Source organism: Apostichopus japonicus, chromosome 20 (assembly GCF_037975245.1).
Source record: "Apostichopus japonicus isolate 1M-3 chromosome 20, ASM3797524v1, whole genome shotgun sequence".
Classification (NCBI taxonomy): domain Eukaryota; kingdom Metazoa; phylum Echinodermata; class Holothuroidea; order Aspidochirotida; family Stichopodidae; genus Apostichopus; species Apostichopus japonicus.
This window is the reverse complement of record NC_092580.1, coordinates 3,151,167-3,169,404: the sequence shown is the minus strand read 5'-3', so window position 1 is coordinate 3,169,404 and position 18,238 is coordinate 3,151,167. Positions and strand designations below refer to the sequence as shown.

The following is an 18,238-nucleotide window of genomic DNA, read 5'->3' as shown; positions in this document are numbered from 1 at the left end:
AAAAAAGTTGTCAGTATTGTGCATCCTCAACTGCAAATTTTTTCATCGCCAGACATGACAAGGATTTTTGGGGGCTTTCGCCCCCAGGATCCCCACGAGGGGTTCTACCCCATGACCCCACCATAGCCCTAAGACGGGCCCCTGGACACCACGCCTTTATGCTAGCACGTTACGCGTGCTAGGCAGGCGAACACCGACGGGAAATCGGCAGTGTGTTCGCGGGAAATTGAACAAGGTTTTCCAACACTGCTGAACTGTGCAGTTACTGTATGCATCATGTTCAAGGTTTTCACGGAGGCCTTTGAGGAAATGAATGGTTAGTACAGTGTATATATGCTGCACTAATGCTGTGTGTAGGCCAAGGTTCACGAAGGTCATTGGTTATATTCGCGCGCCGTAGACGTGTTTTTAGATGTTACGGAGAGTCAGGTTTCCATGGATATTAATCGAAAATGAATCTGACTTTAACTGACGCTAAAGAAATGGATAGTCTTGGGCAGATTAACAAATCATTGCAAGTATAAATAAGTACAGGTAGCTCTGCTGTTAAAAAGAAAAGTTCAATATCGGTTTGCTGTTATCGGCAATTAGGCAAAATTTTACCGATACCGATATGCTGCCGATATTGCAAATATCGGCCGATACCGATATTGAAAACGATTATCGTAGCAACACTAGTATAAATAATAATAATACACAAACATTTTCTAGTTAATACATTGATCGCCATGCAACATTTGGTCCGTTTTGTGGTAATTTCAAAACTGCTATTCAATATTGGGGAACTGCTATGCAACAAAAATATTGTATAGCAATTGTCGAAATTTGTTGCTATGCAATTTTTTGGCCATAAGTCGAACACTGGTAGTAATGACTATGAAACTTTAAAAGTTGCTAACTCTTCCAACTCAAAGGTTTGTTTGCAGATCGTTAAAGGTAATGTGATAGATAGCCAATGTGAGGAGTTCATGAATACTAAGTTTGAGGACAATACTTCTACTTTGTTCTAAAAATCCAGTAAAACATTTTGGAGAAGCCATTCATAAAGTTAAATATTACTGCATTTTTACCTTCAACAAACAATCCATTACGTCCAGATTTCTTTTGCTGCAATTCACAAGTACAAAGATAAAGCAAGAGCCATCGTTGAAGAAAGTTGCAGGGTCTGGCATAATTATTATTGTGTTACGATGCTGGCTGCTTTAGATGCTGTACAGTCTGATGAAAAAGAAAAGGAATGAGATTACAGCACTTTGTAATAAGCTGTTGTGCTCTTCGCTGCACATGCTACTTGTAATGGTGTTGTTGGAACAACTAAGATGATTTTATCAATATCTATAGACATCTACAGCTGAAAATACTCTTCATGAAACTTACACTTGATCACTACATAGCTCTTAGCATCAACTTTGTATAATCGCAAAGTACAGTGATCAACAGAACTCTGGCTTTCTTACAATCACTGTTTAATTTGAAGGTCTACAACAACATATGCATGATAATCTCTATCAAAATGATCAGTCTCCATTTCTTAGACAATGAAGTGGCACTTAGAACGGTGAAAACAAATATAGCATTATAGAATAAATAAGCAGTACAAAAAGTTCAGAAAGCCATTAAAAAATTCAAAAGAATGCCCCAAAAATTTAATTATATCGAACACATTAATATCGCACAGGGAGAAATATAGCAAGTTAAGCACATTTTGATTAATGAAACTTGCACACTTAGTTTAAAAACATTAAGAGAATGAAAGTTTTGGATTTTTTATGTGGAAGACTTTTGCAGGGTCTGGCTACAATGTACTTGAAGGAATCCTGGTGGACCCTTTCTATATGGACATCTGATTTGGTGGAAGGGCATGTACAAATACCATGTGGGGCTACTTCTCTGGTGTGGTGGTACAGTAAATATAACACATTTTGCCATGACCCAAAATGACTTCAATTCATTAAGGGTATTTAAAACAGTTACGCTTGCACGGTAAACCGGTGTTAGTACCGAAACCTTTTTTTTTTCGACCAAATTTCGGTACTATTTTTTATTTTAAGAAAAACAAAATACCGAAATGTGAATTGCAAATACTGAAAAAAAAACAAAGGTTAAGCTTCCATGATTCCATCCATCATTTGTTGACTTTGGTTTAATATGTAATATGAAAGTAAATTGCAACAAGAGAAACCTTTTCTGCTAGACGACATTGTCAGATACGATCAACACACGTCATTACCAGTGCTTGAGGGTGGATAGCTAGGTCTAACATTAGGCTATTCAGCCCTTATACGCGTGAATCAGTTAGGTGACCTTCTAGTGTTGAACTGACCTTGGTGGCCAACGTTAGTAGTTGTGAGCAGTACACACTCAAATGAGGAGATGCAGTTAAAAATAAATTGTTATATCCAACGTGTTTGTCCTCTTTGTCTTTAACAGTAAAGGATATGGAGAAAATCTTTTCAAACACATTGAGCACAGTTCGTGTTCAAAAAATGATCGTTAAAACTTGAGAGGTACGTTGCGCAATCCACAATACCATACGACATGTACAGACACGCACGTAGCCGGTGTGACAGTACAGATTGTCCCCCTGTACAAAGTGTCCGCGGGGACACTCTGTACCAGCACATTTAGTCCGGTCGGACATTATCTGCTGAAAATTGTGTCCCACCCTCACAGCAAATACAGTCCGACCGGACGAAATGTCCTGGTACAAAATGTCCACAAATAATTCATAGTATATTTTGTCCCACATAAAATTTTGGCAATTTGACATTCAAAAGCAACTATTAATTATATCAGTCGTTAAAGCAGATGGACACATGATAGTTTGATGTCACAGGAAATAAATGAGAAGTTGTGCGTTGCTACAAAACAAACAATAGAAGACAAGAAAAAAGGAAAATTAAGTGTTTCATCTGTAAAAGATGTTTAATCATGTTCTTGTTTTGTGTAAAAGTAAGAGGGTCTAATGTTTCGATCCTAGCAGGATCTTCTTGAGAGGCTGAATGACAAGTTACAGTAACAGAAAGGACAAATACACACACAGAATACCATTTGTGTGCTGGGGAGGGGTCTTGTTTAGTCTGTGACCTAGTTGTGATCGCCTCCAAAATATTTTGGTTTGCTAATAACAATTTTGAGGTAGCTGGAAAACACTTCCCTGACCTTGAAAATGTCATCACTGCCCCAACCCTCTCCGTAGGGACCTGACACCTATTTCTTGACTTTCATGACAACTTTATTGTTTACTTTATTGCGCTTCCTTATTTTTCGCACTCAAACGTCGAGTCAAGATTTTGTCCCTCAAAAAGTGGCCACCCCCCCATTTGTAGCTCTGAGGCAACTTAAGATAATTGATGCTTTCTAGAACATCCTTCTATCAGGGAGGTGTTACTTAATTAGAATGAGATAATATTGTCACTCTTCTTCAAACAATATGTACAAGAAACTTGAATAATCCACATGAAGACTCTCCTCTTGGGAGTTTGTTAACAGACCTCAATGAAACGATGCAGAATTTTCCCTATTGAATTCCCCCTTGAACTGCTTTCCACACCCGCCTAATCTTTTAACAGTAGGACTACCTATATAATGCTTTAATGTGCAACTTGATACAACTTGGAAAATATTATACATTGAAAAAAAAAACAATAAAAAACAAAATCTGCTTCATCGATGCCAATACTTGTCTAAAGAAACCATCAAGGTCACTCCATAGACATAATGGAGTCTGAAACTGAATGTATGCTTATATTAACATGTTCATTAAATATCATTTGCAATAACCATTAGTAACATTATAGCAATAGCTTTTCAAATAACAGTAGATCAAAAGAGCACAAGCATGTGCAGTTTAAAGTAATACAAATGTTTAATATGCTTAATTTCCATTGAAATCCTTTAGACAATTCACATAAATAATTGCTCTTTAGGGTATACATTCTAACAAGTATTAGTTTCATTTAATTTGTACTTATATCTATGTATGTATTCACACACATATATATATTTTGTTTTTTCTTTTCTTTTCTTTTCTTTCTTCAGGGAGTCTTCCACATTGTTAAGCTTTTAAGCTTTATGGAAGACTTCCCTCCACTTTGTACTTTTGTGGCAAACAAATAAATAAATAAATAAATTAATGGCTAGGTTAAGAAGTTACCTGTGATCTACTGGTCCTTGAGTCAGGGTTTTCTTAGTTTTAAAGTGGGCATCCAACATGTTATGCAGGGTGTTTTTCAGCTGTTAAAAAGGATAAAATAATTACATAAAAAAACCTTCAAGTAAAAGTACAAATTTTATGTAAAATTGCACATCAGTCCAAGTGCATGTACTCAGCTTTTTCTTTTTAACACAACTAAGTTACATCTTTGATCCTATGAAGATTGGATAGCACATCCTATGTGGCTAGTTTTCATATAATATACATATTCATCGATCGTTATAACTTCTATTTTCTCTCATTTCATGATCCCAAGTGACATTTTATGGTGCCTGTTATCAAGCCCGAAGCACTGTTGATAAGATCAGCATTGCATGGTGATGGCAGACCGATGCTCAATTGGCAACATATTCATGTGACAATTAATTTCCAACTCTAGTCAATCCTAGTACCTTATGTATAAAAGCAACATATTATCTGAGTTGCATACTACTATATATATGTGATACATAGCACAAAACCGATATTTCACTCCACATATACAAATGCACTTACATTAAGTAGATATGTAAGGATTATGTAATACCTCAATTGATACTAGTCGTGCACCAAACAAGTATCCCTTCCTCTCACGTTTTCCAGTAATGAAGTTCTTGTGTCTTTCTGACCTAGGAAAAAAAATAATACAACATGAAATCATGAAAGACAAGAAACAAAGAAATAGAAATTACCTATTATAACCTCAAGAGCACAAATCTAAAAAATTGGCCAGAAAAGTTATTTTTGAGTTTCAGTTTCTGATATGTTGACAATATCACACAGTACATATATTATTAATGCATTGCAAAGAAGCATAACATATTTCCTTTTTTCAATAAGTGACATAAACGGTAGTGCAAAACATGTACACTTAAGGAAAGTCTACTAGAAAACAAAATAACATATTCCTCAATTTCTCTACAATGCTAATAAGCAAGTTTGGCTACTGGTTTGTAGATATTTTAATGAAAATATTTCTTTTTTTCAAATTTAATCAACCTTTCAAGAGTTGAAAATTCTTCTGTGAAATTAAGGCAAAGAACTGATGTATATAATTGTAATCAATAATGCCAAGTGATTGTTGTAAATGCTACTTGAAGCTACCATTAGAAAGAAACAGATAGAGCAACAGACTTACAAGATAGTTTCATTCATAATCTCTTCAAGGTACTTCAATACAGCTGGAAACTGGAAAAAGAACACAAAAATGTTTTTATATCATATGCAGTCAATTTCAGTTATACTCAATCTACATAAAGCAAAATTGTGCAATATATTGATTGAGTAATCATGTATGATTCAGTACAAATACTGGAGATGATAAGCTTGTCAAATTCTAAGTCACTTTTTCATCATTAGTGAACGTATGAATATGTCAGCATACGAAACAAGGATGGAACTACATACTTTTAACAATGAATTGACCAAAGAGATCTCCCTAAGTTCACTAATGGTAATTTCAATTACTATTTGTCTCTGCACTAGAACTAATTTATGTAGAATAATTACAGAATGCAGTAAATACACATATTGATGACAATGATTGTTAGGCTCATTACCTGTTCTTGCAAGTCAACAGCCTTTGTGCTCACACGCTGCTGAAGGTCACTTTCCTCCAACATGGTTTTGGAATGGAATTCAACAGAATGTACTGTCAAAATATAAAATTGAACACAACTGACATAAACAAAACACAATCAGGGTACATTAGTACCTCATTGTGAAGTAACTTTGACAAATCAATCATCAATTAAGTAATAATCACCCCTCCCATTTTGCACTTGCATTAAATGTGAATATCTAATTTACCAGATCAGAACAGCTTACAGAGAATTATAAATTATTACATAAAATCTATGCACTATGAAGGCTACAGATATGAAATGAATTCACTTTTGAAATCATGTTGCATGGTTTTCAATGTCATGGCCAATTCTTGAACCCATCACGCACTCATATTTTAGCCAATAAACTTACCAACATTTTCCACTCTCACCATGGCAACTCTTAAGTTTATTTAGTACTAATGGCATTCACTTAAAGTATTTCATCATTTGCCAAAGGAAAAAAATGTTAAATTTACCCTACTCTGAAATATTTTGGCAAGCAGCTGGTGGGATGTGAAATTTTACTTATTTTATAACCTTTTCAAATCATATAAGCACATACAAACATATTCAGCCACTACGTCCAGGGATCATTATAAAATAATATTGTTATTTTGTAGATCAATTTCTAAAATCAAGACACCCACTGACTTCCATTGTCTTCAAATCACCTTACGATTGTCAATGTGAATGTAATACTTTGTAAGTGCAACAGTGGAAAATAACTTTACCATACATTAACATTGATCATACTGCAGTCAAGCTAATAACATTGTTACCTTGTCTGTAACCAACTGCACATGCTTCCTGTTTGCATCCAAACAGAGCATAACTTTCTGAAGTTGGTGACACCTCGCTGTCATCTGTCAGAAGCCAATTATTCCTTCTGTCATCCTTAACAACAGCTTTGTAATGACCTCTATCAATGCTGTCACCTTCATGACACTGTCAGAGAGGAAAAAAAGAATAATTATCTTTTATCTCAATTTAGTGTATTTGTGAGCATTAAATTAACATTCGACCAATGCATTCAATTTTTAGAAACAGGGCAAAGCCAGCATTGTTGAGCACTTTGGCATGAAGCTCTAACAAATAGGGTCCAGGGGCCTGCTCTGCCATCAGGCACCTGGCAGGGGTCACCCCTCCCACCTCTCCACACACACCCACTGGAAGCTGTTGAGTCTTTAGATGTTATAAGATGCAACAATTAGCATTCTGAGACACTATTTATTTGATTTCCATCAAAGGTCTTAGGACATAAACTTTTTCATTACATTGTAAATTATCACATATAAATATGTATTGCTGTCATTGACAGGGTATATATGGGTCACAAAAGGGTGCACCTCCCTTCCAAAGTAGGAGACCAGCTTATATTTCCTGGAATCAAAACTTGTTGTATTACCTGTTTAGGCACACCCAGACAAACCCAGGTAAAACTGGACAGCTGGTAGACATGTGCATATAAAACTGCATAATTCATCATATCAATTTAGTCTATTAAGTCATGCTTCACTTATAGCAAGATGCACTCTTACCTAATTTGCATATTATTGATACTGCTTTTCAGCTGACTATTCTAATACACAAACAGGCGCATATGCATTTATTCATGAAATCACTATCCAAGCATACTAACACACCCACGGCTTCGTATTCCACACTGCTCAGTGTTACAGATTTATTGACTGTAACACTTCTCTGATTTTTCGGCCTTGATGACAGACTGAAGCGAACAATCTGCACCATTAGAATGTCAGGTGTATTCATGGATACAGGTGATATTACAATGCTGTTGGTGGATCCACAGTGTATAAAAAGAGAATTATTTTTTTCCATTTCAAGTTCAATCAGAACTGGCACTTGTAAATTATTTGTGACACCATTTTTTGGTGTCTGTTCAAACATTTTAATTTTGAAGTCAACTTTAACTTTACTGAGGTTGACTAGTAACTTCATTTGCTACACATTCCTATAAACATCAAGAACATGGATCTAACACAGCGTTGTAATATTAAGAACCAGAATGTAAAATGATTCAATGATAAACATTAGTAAGTTTTATGAATCTGACAAACTGTTTCGAGAGTGTAATAAACTTGCTCTTATTTAACACAGCTACAAAGCAACAACATTTGACTAGCAAATTATTCACAATGACACTTGCTGACCTACACTGCCAGGCTTCTTGTACACAAGGTGCTACATCAGTATACTGAACACAAGATCTGCCCAAGCTTCCCCCTCTTGAGATATCTATTTAAATTTAACATTTTATTTGGTACACCTACATACTAAACATGACTTTTGATAAAGCTGCACTTCCTGAGATATCGTGTTTACTAGGTTTCTCAATTTGACCCCTGTTTACATCAATAACATGACCTTTGACCTCCAACACTGTCTTGTACTCAATGTGGTAAACTTACCTACCAAATATGAGATCTGTCCAATATTCCCTTCTTGAGATATTGCGTTTAAAGCAGGGCATTACAAACATACACACACTTTCATGACCACATAGGTTTTTGTTCCTCATGGAACCAATATTTCCCATTAAAGTTTATCTGATCTTGAAGGACAAAACACTAATTTGGTCAATGTTAATCCTCTATATGAGGCTCTTTTATGCATCTAATGATCTGCTTTACTTTGTGACATTTTAATCACAACAAAGTAGAAAATTATAAGTGTACCATGTTTAACACAAGCCACCATCAACAGGTTCCCAGTCGAAGAACTCTCGCAAGCAGTCACTGAACACTGCAATCAGTGTATTGAGAAGGATATAGTGGTAGGACTGTATAATCACAACAACCACCTTTCCATGACCTGTTGCATGATGTACACATCATTGAGTTTTCTGTTTCCACCATCAAGCACCTGTATGTAATGGATATACACTTACTGTTAATGCAATGCAGATATAAAAGCAAAATGATCATTGCATCAAAGGTGCAAAACCTGCGGCATAATACCAATGCCTTATTTGCAGGATAGGAGTTGTTATGCAATCTGCAAGTTGTACCAAGAGCGTAGGAAGCGGGGGGATGGGGGGGCGACAGGCGAAAACATGGGGGGACGGAAGTATGCTTCTGCCCCCCCAGTTGTCGAGGGTAAAAACCCCTTTCATTTTTGAACTATTTTCTGAAATTCAGAACGTAGTCTTTCACCATTGTTCAGACTGTTTAGTACTGCGATTATTGGGAATCACTATCTCCGCCGGAAATTCGCTAGTGTTTAGCATACCGTCAAAATAAGTCAGGATCGAACCTCATCCAGACCAATGTGCTGCATGTTTAGGTTGTGCTAGCTTATATGCTACAGTGTGTACAGAACTCCGTTTGTTTTGTTCATGTACGGTAGGTCAGGCATACATACTGACATAGTACATACACCATCGCCGCTACTCCGTAGTTCATGCATATCCGTATAGCACGTACACGCCTGGCAACTGCACGTAAGATGAGTAAAGTAAATCAGGAAATATGAGAAAATTTTATTACAAATTCAGACATTTGTGGCATTAAACAGCATCTGTTGGCCTCTAATTGTTCAAAAATTTTCCAAAGGGGAGGGGTGCCCCCCACCCATTTTGAAATTTTTAAGACCCCTCCCCAATCACAATCCATCATGCATCAGACCCCCCTGACAAAAATACCTTCCTACGCCAGTGAGCTGTACAGGTAAAACCTGTCAACGATGATACTACAAGAAAAAACCCTAAATGAACTGATGTGTCCATATTGTTCAACTATATACTAATAACCATGCAATGTTGATGTTTCTTATACACCCATCATGAGAAAGGAAGCATTCATTTATAATTATAATGGAGCAGGAAGTCATGTGTGAAATAGAAGCCAAGATATTGTCTGGGTGTTACAAGAATAGTAAAAAAAAAAGAATTAAATATTGCAACTGTACTACTACTACTATGGATAAAATAAATAATTTACCTTGCATGCAGTGTACATTTGGTCTCACAAAGTTTACACTTTGATGCAAAAACACACTGGAGAAATTCAACAGTGTCATGTTCCAGTCCATCATTCAGTTCTGGAAACAATTCCAAGACACTTTCCAGGCTTTCAAGGCAAAAAGTTGGAGAATATTCCTGTACCATTGACTCAACCACTTGAGTAATGCACTCTAAAACTGGTAAAGAATGCTGCTCAGCATTTACTGTAGCTATGTAAGATCTGTGAGGCCTTAATCAGTTGAATACCTGCTGCTACAGAGCATGTGTTTCCTCTGTAAGGCACCCCCTGAAACAAAACATTGTTCACACATTAATATGCAGATGAAGTACCATGTATTCATATGGGAAAATTGAATTATCACCTGTTATCAGGTCATTAACTTATCAAAATCAGAGGCTAGGTGTGATCGAGATCATGTGAACCCTTCGCATTATCATAATGAAGATTGTTAACCCATTACCGTGTTTCCAAATAGTGCTTCATTTCTGTATTAAGACATTCAATATGTACTCATGATCACTCATGTACATTCCACAGAGAGAGGAGTTGGTATAACCATAATCACAGGAATCCCAGGGTGTCAGGTATGATCATGATCACCCTTGTACATTCCACAGAGAGAGGAGTTGGTATAACCATAATCACAGGAAATCCCAGGGTGTCAGGTATGGTCATGATCACCCATGTACATTCCACAGACAGAGGAGTTGGTATAACCATAATCACAGGAAATCCCAGGGTGTCTGGTATGATCATGATCACCCTTGTACATTCCACAGAGAGAGGAGTTGGTATAACCATAATCACAGGAAATCCCAGGGTGTCAGGTATGGTCATGATCACCCATGTACATTCCACAGAGAGAGGAGTTGGTATAACCATAATCACAGGAAATCCCAGGGTGTCAGGTATGGTCATGATCACTCATGTACATTAAACAGAGAGAGGAGTTGGTATAACCATAATCACAGGAAATCCCAGGGTGTCAGGTATGGTCATGATCACCCATGTACATTCCACAGAGAGAGGAGTTGCAGGTATAACCATAATCACAGGAAATCCCAGGGTGTCAGGTATGGTCATGATCACCCATGTACATTCCACAGAGAGAGGAGTTGGTATAACCATAATCACAGGAAATCCCAGGGTGTCAGGTATGATCATGATCACCCATGTACATTCCACAGAGAGAGGAGTTGGTATAACCATAATCACAGGAAATCCCAGGGTGTCAGGTATGGTCATGATCACCCATGTACATTCCACAGAGAGAGGAGTTGGTATAACCATAATCACAGGAATCCCAGGGTGTCAGGTATGGTCATGATCACTCATGTACATTCCACAGAGAGAGGAGTTGGTATAACCATAATCACATGAATTCCCAGGGTGTCAGGTATGGTTTATGTAAACAGAGCTATTGAGTATTTTATAAATTATATATTACATTGTTGAGAACTGAAAAGAAGTTTTAGAACCAAAATTACTATTGCGTAGTTTCAAAGAAGCTGGATGTGCAGCTTTGGCAAACATTAACTAGTTTTCTACATATGCCCGGCTCCAGGTATGTTAATGTGCTACTATTTGTGACATGCACGTGTATTTATTTCTGTCATCTGTGCAATGTCATAACTGCAGACAATAAATGTAGTTCATGCATGTTGAGCAATATTGGTATTTTGCGTTTGACTTTCTGAGAAAAGTAAAATCATCATAAAGTCCGAGGGTTTAAAACAAAGTAACACATATGTTACATTTTTGTATGAATCTGACATATATATATATATTCAAACAATATATTCAAAATGACAATGTGAGATGCTCAACTTCTTCTGCCCAATTGATGCAAATGTATATATGACATCTCTAAAAGCTTCCTCTTGTTGAATTGACCCTTTGACTTACATACAAATAAGCTCCTTGTACTCTATCAATGTGTTTCACCAACATACCAAAACATGTGATCTGACCATCTCCCCTTCATGAGATACCATGTTTACAAATTATTCACAATTTGGCTCCTGTTATGGACTTTGATCACTGTCACGCAGAAACAACAGCCTTCTTGAACTCAATATGATACCCTTCCATACCAACTATTAGATTGGTCCAAGCTTCCATTCTTGAGATACATTTCTTTCACAATCTGACCTATGTATGATCCCACATGACATAAGCTGACCTCAACCAGAAACACTCTTCTTGAGATATCATAATTTGACCTGAAATGACCTTTGACCTAGACCACAAACAACAGGCTTCTTATACTCAATGTAGTACACCTACATAGGAACTATGATACATCTTTCCAAGCTTGCCTTCTATAATTTTACAAGCTGGGCATCACAAACACACATTTAAATCAAATATATTTCCACACAAGACTGCACAACTGCAGATGTCACGATTGTCATCCAAACCAAAGGAATGTGGATTGAAAATTTACTTAGCTCAATAAGTATCATTTTAACCCGTGTCATGGGCAAGACATTGGTGTACAATATTACTCACACTGATGACTGCTGCCCCCTCATCCACTTCTCTTTCATTCGGTGCATCATTAAGACCCATTCCAGATGAGGCCTTTGCTTGATACTCCTAGAGAATTAAGAAATTTAAACACATTTACAAGAAATAGAAATTATATTTAAATATGGGGATGTGACTCGCTCAGCTTTGATTGCCGTCCTAAAGCGACATGACATGTAGAGTTAATGAGCATAAATAGACTACACTGCAGCAACTTTGTATCGCTTGATTGAGATACTGTACTATCAAGAAAAAAGTTACAAAATTGTTGGTCTGCTATGCTACATCAAACCATAAACATTCTCAAACAGTTGTAACTTTAGTAGCATTATCCAGCATCTCCATCTTTCCACATTCATAAGGTCTCAAATTACTGCTGGATGGAAAGCCTTTGTCATAAAACTTTGAATAGTACAGAAAGAGTGTTTGCCAGCTTAAATAACATGTCACATGTTAAAACACTGAAATCTTTTGGGCATTCAACAGGTGGATCTGTGAACATCATTTGAAAGTTAATTTAATAGCTCAGTTCTTCACATTGTTGGTTATGCCAGCATGTCCATTTTTGGAACTTGAAAACTCAATAAACATAATATTCAATGTTTTTTACAAGTCACAGAAAGCTCATAATTTCTGTGAAGGTGTCACTTAATGATAACTGAAACTGTGTTTAACAGAAAAATTGGTTTGGACCAAAATTATATTAAAAGCAGCATCTTTTACAACCTGACAGAATGATTGTTTGTACAAATTACATGAACTCAGTAAACCAGTACCAGGAAGTTCTTTGAGGGTACTACATCACTGGGAGGGGATGAATGAGAGGAAGATTATGAAAAGAGTAAAGCATCATAGGAAAAGATCAGGGGCATATGGAGAATGCCGGTGCTGTGGCTGAGTGGATAAAGGCAGTGGCATTTGAAGCAATGAGGCTTAGCAATCGGGAGGTTCGGGGTTCGATTCCCGGCCGGGTCATAGTAAGGTGGGTTTTTCATCCAAGAGCAATCGACGGTTTTCCCATCTGAAATGACTTTCTAAATTGAAAAGATTCCAAATTTGAGTTAAAAATGTTGAATTGGTAGCCACCTGGCGTGTACAACCCTTTTTAATTACGGTCGCCATGGTCGCATTGGCGACCACAATTCTCGGCTGGCGATGAGAATTTCTGGAAAAATTAATGCTAGTCGCCAGACCTATAATACTTTGGCGATCAGTTTTTGCAACTGAAAATTTCACCATGATGAATTTAAATTGTCACGAAACTGTTCAAAATTTTAAAATGACAAGTTAGAGTAGCAATATTATGTGATAAAATGAAAAGAGATTTAATCTGTCTTACAATCTTTAAAAAGTTTAACTTACAAAACTGTCGATATTATGAAACAAACTACGTTCGGCAAAGCCCCGTTTCAAGACTGCCTAACAATGAACAGCGTGCACTATACGTACATCAGTTTACAACTGCAGTGTTTAACCCTGGTAGGCTACATGTGCAGCAAATTTTACTAGGTACCTTGTCAAGCAAGTTGCAACCCCCTGTCTAACACCTGTTTGTTAACATTTTTGGCACGTTTCCAAAAAACTTTTCATGGAGTAAACTATTTTGGCTCCTCTCTAGAATTAATTAGGTCCGTCAGTAAAGGATCGGTAAAGTTATGCGAAATATTATCTTAGACGTTTAAGAAAAGTTGGTAAATATCCCCGTAACATGAAGGTAAGTAAAACACACCTCAAGCCAACCGACTCCTCCGCATGAACAAAACATTCTTTTCCCCATGATAGTGGATACACGAGGCACAGTCTATACCATACAGACATAGCACGATATCATGGCCCCGATAGCTACGGTATGGTCATATTTATAAAAGTAAACCTTGCAATTCCATATTTTAGGCCACTTGGCATGATTAACTAAATGCTAAATATTGTTTCCATGTCCTTGTAGAGAACGTCAAAATACAATTTATAGTTGTGTTTTTGTTGTTACGTGAGATCCGTAGCCGACGAAGTGGTTAGGCTATTTACTATACACTTAACTGAGGTAGGATAATAATTTTTCCTTTTTTGGTGGAAATTCTAGAAATACTTTCTTTTTCCCCCGCTTAACGCCAGATGTGGTCTTATGGTTAATTCATAAATGGGTGTACTAGAGCCTTGTTTACATGACATTTGTTGCATTTAGCACGATATGCCAGTTTCGCGTGAATTTTTCGAAAGTATTTTGCTCGATCTTTCGTAAGATTTGAAAGGTGTACCAACTTACTTTTCGTACACAATTGGTAATTTCTCTACTGATTTTCAGAGTTTTGTTCTCTATACAGTGAATGTTGTAAAGGACGGGTTTTAACGAAGTTCAAAAGTCAGTAAATGAAGTTGATAAACTTGATTTCTTTTCAACTAATTTCTTAAACATGGAATGCTTGAATAACATTTACACATAAAACGGAGAAAGGATAATTGCATTTTTTTCCCACATTTATATCAAATTTCTTTCACAAGAAGTTATCGTCATTTGTTCAATCCTCAAAAAATATCGTCTTGAAAAAAAATTATCGCGATAATAATAATTTTCGATACATCGCCCAACCCTGTTCTGTGCATGTACACATGTACAGTCTAGTGCTACTCGATGTTGAGCCTAGGCCTAGTGTTTTTTGTACTAATATTTAGCATATCAAAGTGGCGATCACATTTTCATTCTGGGCGACCAGAATTTGGGAAAAATTTAGATCTAGTCGCCACAGGATTTTCCTCCTGGCGACCTCATTCACTGGGGAATTAAAAAGGGTTGGGCGTGTAAGTTGTCATCCATAAGCCCTTGCGGGCTTCTCCCAAATTTGTGGTCGCTTAAGCATCGTAAAAATAACTGCTGATTATTATTATTATTATATTATTATTATTATTATATTATTATATATTGTTATTATTATTATAATGCCAAATGTTTGCATCTCAGTGTCAAGTCTAGTATATGTGACAGAATGCGACCAGGGTCAGAGTCAGGTAATGCATCCCTGAGTAGATGGAGAAAGAGAAATTTTTTGACAGTTATTCTATTACAACACAGGGTGGGTGTTGAAAGAATAACACAGACAAGTAAACTAATGTGGATGTAGAAGGAGTTGATATGTAACGGAATGACATCAAGTATGTTGTTAAACTGTTACTGTGAGTTAGACTTCACTTGGCAAAAAACGATGATACATTGAGTCAAATTGCATCATGAGGAGAGAAAGAGATGATGTAACATTATTAACTACTGAAATATATTTACAAGAAAAAAGCACAACTGTCACTTAAAGATGATTACTAATTTAAAGGAGAAATAAACTCTGAGTTTTTGCAGAGTACATGCAGTAGGGGATAATTTTCTAATTCCATTTGTGAAATAACTAAGCAAAATAAAGTTTCCCTGAATTTTACGCGATTTTCCAATTATTTCATTTACCCATTTGAATAACGGCCATTTTGTTACATTGAGGATTGAGGGCACTTCAAAAGTGACGTAGGCGAGCCACTTTATAACTTCAAAACGATGAAGCTTTGCATACGAGTTACAGTCTATTCACACTATGTTCGAGCATCTCACTTAGCTTATTTTGCCGGTTAAATTACTAATTTAATGATGTGAAGGGAAGAGGCACTAAGAGATGTTTTTTACTACAGTTAAATCCACTTGCCTTGTCTGCATGTAGTGTGATTTTTTTTAAAGTTTAGATGGAATCATACTTCATTTGACTGTTTCTGAATGAATAAAATACCTGTTTTGTCAATGTGCAAAATTAGAAATCATGCATCAACAACTATAATGTGGGATGAACACTGCTTGGAAAAACAAATTCATGTTAATTAGTTGTTCTGAAGGCATGCCTTACATACTTTTAAACAGCAGGCATCTACTTACTGTTTTACCTCTGGATGAACAAGCTTGTTCTAGATGAGATATAAAAGGGGCCATTGAATGAATAATCTGAATTCCATTAAACGTAGAGCACTTTTTGTTCAAATTTACTGTTGATTTTGTATGTGAGCAAACATTTACATTCAATGCAGTCCCAATGGCAAACAACACCTAGAGCTTTGCATTTGTATAATCCCTTGTCCTTTGTGTATTTGTTTAAGACTAGGGATGCAAAATGAATCTTGAATAAAATAACTAGAACATAATGTTAACCTGTTTTGTTCAAATATCACATTAGAACGTTTTGAGTAAATGTTGGCTGTTTAAATACGTTTACTGCACTATAGCCTGTGACTTTGCATGTGTAAGTATTTCTGTACCATTTAAACAAAACACATCATCAAATTTAGTCACAGCAGATCACAACACAATGTATAGATAGCTTTTACTTACTGAAATAAATTAGCTTTCTCCTTGAAGAATTCCTTGAGATGGATGCTATTAGCCTTTTTCTTCATTACTTCCCCATTTTTATTTTGCAGCCTATATAGCCCTTTTGGGAGAACTTCATGGACTGTGTATGGCCCATTCCACCATTTCTCCAGTTTACCACCTTTTCCCCCTTCCTTCCGCGCATTCTTCACCATGACTGCATCTCCAATGTTAAAACCCTGTGGGAAGTTTTTAGAGAACAAGTTATTCTCAAATGTTTCTTTACAAAATTCAATTCAATAAAAGAAATTTATTTTGCAGTGTGGTGAGATAGGGCTGCAAAGAACATGTATAAGTGACTCACAAAACTCAGGCGAAGCTACATCATGGATACAACATGATTCACAGTAGATAATGATGGCTTCAATCTTACTTAACTTTGCAAAAAGGTACACTCAAAAAACATTCATTGAAAATTATCAACGACTATATTCTGTGATGACCTAAACCAGCTAACTGCCAGAGAGCATTCACGTCATAGTAATGACAGTTACCATCCCATAGCAGCTGTCTAAAGGGAAAATAAAAAAAGAATATCATAGGAGTGATGATGTGTCAGTGTACAATGCATTTAAAAATGAATATTTATTCTCCATCGCTTCAACCCTTTGCAATTCAACATTTGACTTTTAACTGAAATAGTGTCTAGGCAGGTTTATTGGGGAGATCTTTATACACAAGCAATGCTGTTTCAATTGCTACAAATTCTTAATTCACTTTTTAGTTGAGAATTTCAACACTAATGCATTGTTTGGCATACAATCATTCCTAAAAGAAATATCAGTAGTCAAGAAAATGTGTATCCACACTACTGATATTCTCCAGACTAATATAATAATAATAATAATAAACAGTTCTTATTAAGCGCCCGTAACAGAAGTCTCAGGGCGCTTTACAAATAAAAAGGTCAAAAAATACAAAAAGAATACAAGTCAAACACACAGCTAAAGAAGCATATGACCGAATGTATAAGAGTTATATGTTAGTAACATGGATATCAATCATCCCTTCTGGGTGGGGGTGACAACAAATAATTAAAGTTAATTGCAGAAATACATGCCTTTTGCTTAAGTCTCTTATCGTAATTCCTCTTCTGCCTCTCCTGAGCTTTCTGGATGTTCTTCATTAGATTTTTGTGAACCTCCGGCCACTCTTGCAAATTTGTTTGCTGCAATGTCTTCAGCAGTGGCCTCACTGGCATGTGGTGCAGCTTCACTTGGGCCATCGGTAGTAGCTGCATAGTCGCATGGAAGCTTTGGTTTCTCTATAAATGTATGGAGAGCACTGACATTTGAAACAAAACACAAAGCGTCCTTATTATGCACATCTAAAGTATTATCATGCTTTAGTTACATACATGTATGAGTAATATAAATTTCTAGCCTGGGAGTTACTATGTAGGAGATGTATGATATGAATTTTGTTCCAATCACACAGAAGCAGATTATACTTAACCAGACAACACCTGTTCGTCATCTGGTATATTTGCTTGACACCAGGATGATATAACTTAAATACAATACTGCTACAA

General features: G+C 36.4%; 2 protein-coding genes across 21 annotated transcripts in view; both read right to left on the bottom strand.

Moving 5' to 3' along the window:
- Positions 1-18,238, bottom strand: part of LOC139960866 (uncharacterized) — an 82,220-nt gene that overhangs the window by 20,825 nt on the left and 43,157 nt on the right. The window lies entirely within an intron of this gene.
- On the bottom strand, positions 1,045-17,335 carry LOC139960869 (uncharacterized). The gene is made up of 9 exons (XM_071959535.1): positions 16,669-17,335; positions 12,297-12,383; positions 9,762-10,070; positions 6,582-6,747; positions 5,755-5,846; positions 5,334-5,383; positions 4,743-4,824; positions 4,157-4,236; positions 1,045-1,218 (listed from the first exon to the last, which is right to left on the bottom strand). Exons 3-9 carry the CDS (start codon positions 9,777-9,779, stop codon positions 1,203-1,205), a joined length of 504 nt encoding a protein of 167 aa, XP_071815636.1. The 5' UTR covers positions 9,780-10,070; positions 12,297-12,383; positions 16,669-17,335; the 3' UTR covers positions 1,045-1,202.